Source organism: Gossypium hirsutum, chromosome D07 (assembly GCF_007990345.1).
Source record: "Gossypium hirsutum isolate 1008001.06 chromosome D07, Gossypium_hirsutum_v2.1, whole genome shotgun sequence".
Lineage (NCBI taxonomy): Eukaryota > Viridiplantae > Streptophyta > Magnoliopsida > Malvales > Malvaceae > Gossypium > Gossypium hirsutum.
This window is the reverse complement of record NC_053443.1, coordinates 57789413-57794128: the sequence shown is the minus strand read 5'-3', so window position 1 is coordinate 57794128 and position 4716 is coordinate 57789413. Positions and strand designations below refer to the sequence as shown.

Here is a 4716-nt window from a genome sequence, read left to right as displayed (position 1 = left end):
ATGCAACTAACAACATCAGTAACAAAACATGGAAACCTTAAGTTTAGTTGTTAAAGTGACATACTTGTCTTGATTAAATAGGTCAATGATCTGTGTTCTTCCATTGTCATGGTTGAAAAAGATGAAGAGGCTCCAATGCATAAGCCATATTCTACTCTGAACTTGGTTCAAAGGTGATGAGAAGCTCTGCAGCAAAAAGACCAATAAATGAGTCAACGAATAATCGGAAAGCAAATTGTCAAAATAAAAACCGAATAATCAATGGGGATATAACCAAAACCTTGGAATCGATTATTTCTTTCAAACGATTAAGTTCTTCAAGAGCAATATCCCAGTTTTGCATCAGTATCTCGGCAGCAAGCTTCCCCCACAATGCACTCAAGCTCCTTTCGCTGTTAGTACATAAAGCCCGATACTGATACAGATAGTCAGCAGCACCAGAGTAGTTGCCACACTCAAATTGGAATTTTGCATACTGATATAATGCCTCTATTTGATCTGGACCAATCTGTTAAAAAAATAATTTTATCCACCATTAAATTAAAAAAAAACTTCAATTAATTCAAACCCAAGCAAAATCAAAACTGTAACAACAAAGAGCATGCTAGAATTTTAGCACAAGAAAGCATATGCATCTATTTGGTTATTCTTTATATTTTCCTTAAAAATCACATAATGTTATGACTAATACAATTTCACACTTGAATGGGTTATTCACTAAAAATCAAGAAGGGGTTAAAATAACATAAAAATAACCTTAAATTCATGAAAAAGGGGGGAACAGACCTGGTAGCGGTCATTAAGCATCTGGAGATTATACTGTTTATCAGCACGCAGTTCCTGAACAGCGTTAGCGTTTTGCAAGAAAGTAACGAGAGGAGCGGCGGCATCTTCCAAAGCTTTGAGACGAGCGACAACCTCGACTCTCCTATCGACCATGTCCTGAGGGACATCATCGGTGCGGTACAGGCTCTTATGGAATATTTGTCTTGTTCAAAAGCTCGATCTTTGCTTTCAAGATCTGTTCATCTGGGTATAGTTGTCGCTCTTGCAAGAACTCCAGCAATGGTTGTAAAGTAAAAGAAAAGAAAAGGTTGAGAGACAGAGGGAGCAAATCGACAGAAGGCAGAAGGAAGGAAGAGGAGACGCAATAGGAAAGCCAATCAGGAGGGTAAAACAGGGAGGGTAAACGAAGCAGCACCTAAACTGAGCTTTGGGGATGTATTACAAATCGGTGAATTTCACTGATTAGGTCAGGAATGTATTACACCCGTAATAGCATTACCATGAACCAAACAAGGGAATGTATTACCTGTCCTTACCATATGTCAAATTTTTATAATGAGAATATGTAGATATGCATGCATGGCTATCCAAAGCCGTAATCAGTGTATCATTTCATTTTCACATCACGGATTGTTGCTTCAACTTTTAAACTTAATTTGCTGCTATCTTTGCTCTCATCAGCGGTGACTTAGGTTCATGTTGGTCTTCACCTGCCTTTATGTACAAGCTTTAAACAATGCATGTCTACTCTTCATTTTTCAATTATCACGACAATTTTTTTTTATAATAATAGACATGTAGCCCACCTTTCTGGTTTGTTCATTTAAGTGCCAACACCATGGAAAAGATTTGGAGACATTTCTTTTTTATTACCACAAACAACCTAATAAAATCTTTGTCAATAATACATACAGAGCACAACAAAACACACACATACAACAGTATATAACGTCATCAAATTTTCACAAAAGATTAAGGTACAAATGTATTGCGTATGGTATTCATTAAATGATTTTATTTATTTATTAAAAAAGTCATAATTATGCTCATCCCTAGAGCAATGCCATCCTACTAGGTACGTTAATTTGTCAATATCTCCTTTGCTTCTATTTTGTTCTTTTAGCCATATAGTCATTAGGGTTTAACTTTTTTCAAACATTTTGCATGTGCTTTACCCGGTTTTAAGGGGTTTAAAAAGTAATGTTTTGAGCCATAATTTCATGCTAGGCCATTAAGGTATAAGTAGATTTGGGTTTGAGTTATTTTTATATTTTATATTTAAATCTTACCCATAATTCAATTTTTCTTTTTGGTTTAAAGTCTAAACTTTGAAGATGTATATCATCTCTACATATATTTATATTATATATGAAATAGTTAAACGAGTTGGTGTTATGAGTCAACTTAATATTACTTAATTGTGAAATTATTAAAATATCATTATTTTAAAGTGTAATTAATATTATTATAAAGGTATTTTCATATTTTCATACTTTTATATAATTTTCAAATAAAATAGCTGAAAAATATTTATAATTTTTTTGGTAGGATAAAACAGCTTTAAGCGAAAACTATAAAATTACATTAACTCCTCATAGAATCGAAATAGTTCATCTGAGCTAACTCCCGTACCGAGTGTGGAGGTTCTTCAAACAATTGGATTCCTGTAAAATTTGTAGCCGTAGACTTAGCCATATGGTCAGCAACTGTATTTTGAGTTCTCGGAATATGGCGATATAGACCTTCTGGTTCCGATGTAACAAACGATGAATAAGGCACAATTCCATCATATTACTATCAACAGTTCCACCAGCTAAAATCGTCTCTACCAAAAGGACATTATCACATTCAAGCTCCAACTGTTGGAACCCTTTTTTCCATGCAAAGCGTAGACCTTTTAAAATAGCTCTCGCTTCAATTTTAAAAATTGTGTCCTTACTTAGCAACATAAAAATTCCACATAGTCAATTTACATCAACATCTCTCAACACTTCCCTAATGGCAGCAAAATATTCGTTTAGCGATACCACTCTATTTGTATTTAGCTTAACCCATCCTCTATTTAGGGCTGACCACTTCTTAGCAGTAACCATAGGATTAACATAGACAAAAATGCATTCATCTTGACATAACTCATTGTCTAACTTGTACCCATATCCACAATTTCTTGAGCACAACTATGGCTACTAGAAAACACATACATGTTCCTATTTTTCCATAGCAACCAGCACACTATTGGAAAAAAAGTTCTCCATTCTATCTCGTGACTACTGCAATACCCTATGTTCTGCATATTCCATAAAATTCATTCATCAAGTGGCATAGAGAAAAAAATTTACTTGATTGTGGATCTGCACAACAAAACACCACACCGCCTTTGAAAATGTGTAGTCACGAATTGCATGGATCCCCAATTCGTTGACGTTGCTGCATCTCAGACAATGGCTTTCATTCTCCATATGTCTCATTGCTCTCTCTCTCCATTAGCCAATAATTTATCCTTCCACAAAATTCAAATGAACATCCTAACCCTTTGAGGAACCTTGGCTTTCCAGATCAACTTTTAAACACTAGAAGTATCAACAGAGTCAAATTGATGAATACCCCTATAAGTTTCAGCCAAAGAGAAAGCCTCCCTTGTTGCCCATCTCCATGATAGACGATCTGGTCCAGCATCAATTGAAGGTGGTAACATAACTGCTATCTGCAAAACAATATGGTCTGGAAGAAAACTCCTTAAACGATCCCAATCCCAATTACCATATTCATCCACCACATCATAAACACGTAACATGTTATCCAGTTGCACTGACCTTATGTGAAACACTCTAGCTTCAATAATGGTTCTCCAAATGAAATTTTAAGCCAATTTTTTAATCTCACCACATAACGAGATAGGCATACGAACCGTGGCTATGAAATAGTTTAGTATAGCTAAAAGAACTGGTTTTGCTAACGTTATCTTGTCGGCCAAAGATAATTTTTTTGCTTTCTACCCATTCAGTCTGTTTCAGACTTTATTAACCACAAACTCAAATGTACTTACTCTAAATCTCTTATGCAAAATTGGCAAGCCAAGATACTTCCCAAGATCATTAGCATGAACAAATCCCACTTTTCTACAAATAGCATTAGTTAAATCTTTCGGTACATTAGGTGAGAAAAAGATTTGGGACTTACTCCTATTCACCTTCTGCCCCGAGTAGTAACAGAACGTATTTAGGATACCCTTAACAATATCTACTTGCCCCAGATCAACCTCACAAAATAGCATTAAGTCATCCGTAAAAAACAGATGAGACAAAGTTGGACCTCTCCTAAACAACCACAAAGGTTTCCACCTCTCTTGAGCAACAGCTTCATCAATTAAATGACCCAACCTCTCTATACAAAACACAAACAAATAAGGCGATAGAGGATCTCATTGTCGTACACCTTGTGATGGCTTAAAATCCTCCGTAACCACGCCATTCCAAAGTACCTAAAATGATGATGATGACACACAATTTAGAATAACCTTATTTAGCATAGCTAGAATACTTGCTTATGAAAGCATATATTCTAAGAAATCCCATCTGATCCGATTATAAGCTTTTTCAAGATCAATTTTTAAAACCATCCCAAATTTCATGCCCCTGAAGTTTATCATAGAATGTACTGCCTCCTAAGCGATAATGATATTATTCGAAATATTTATGCCCATCACAAAACTGGCATGATTCTGTTTAGTAAGCTTCACCATCAATGGTTGTAACCTATTAACGATTGTCTTCGTGATAATCTTGTATAGCATTGTACATAGACTAATTGGCCAAAATTGCGTAATCATTTCCGAACCATGAACCTTGGGAAGCAAAACAAGTAAGGTTCTAGTTATCATAGTATCCAAAAGTTACCCTTCCATCACATGTTGTACCAACAAACATATCG

General features: G+C 35.3%; 1 protein-coding gene across 1 annotated transcript; it reads right to left on the bottom strand.

The window, feature by feature from the left end:
- LOC121219594 (eukaryotic translation initiation factor 3 subunit E) lies at window positions 1-1251 on the bottom strand. Its single transcript, XM_041098019.1, has 3 exons — window positions 787-1251; window positions 281-508; window positions 1-186 (listed from the first exon to the last, which is right to left on the bottom strand). Exons 1-3 carry the CDS (start codon window positions 937-939, stop codon window positions 16-18), a joined length of 552 nt encoding a protein of 183 aa, XP_040953953.1. The 5' UTR covers window positions 940-1251; the 3' UTR covers window positions 1-15.
- Window positions 1252-4716: the final 3465 nt, after the last annotated feature.

Coding starts and splice junctions, on each gene's coding strand:
- LOC121219594 (XM_041098019.1), bottom strand. CDS start 939: ATGGTCGATAGGAGAGTCGAGGTTGTCGCTCGTCTCAAAGCTTTGGAA. Junction 509..786: donor TGCTTAATGACCGCTACCAG/GTCTGTTCCCCC, acceptor TTTTTTTAACAG/ATTGGTCCAGATCAAATAGA. Junction 187..280: donor AAGAAATAATCGATTCCAAG/GTTTTGGTTATA, acceptor TTTTTGCTGCAG/AGCTTCTCATCACCTTTGAA.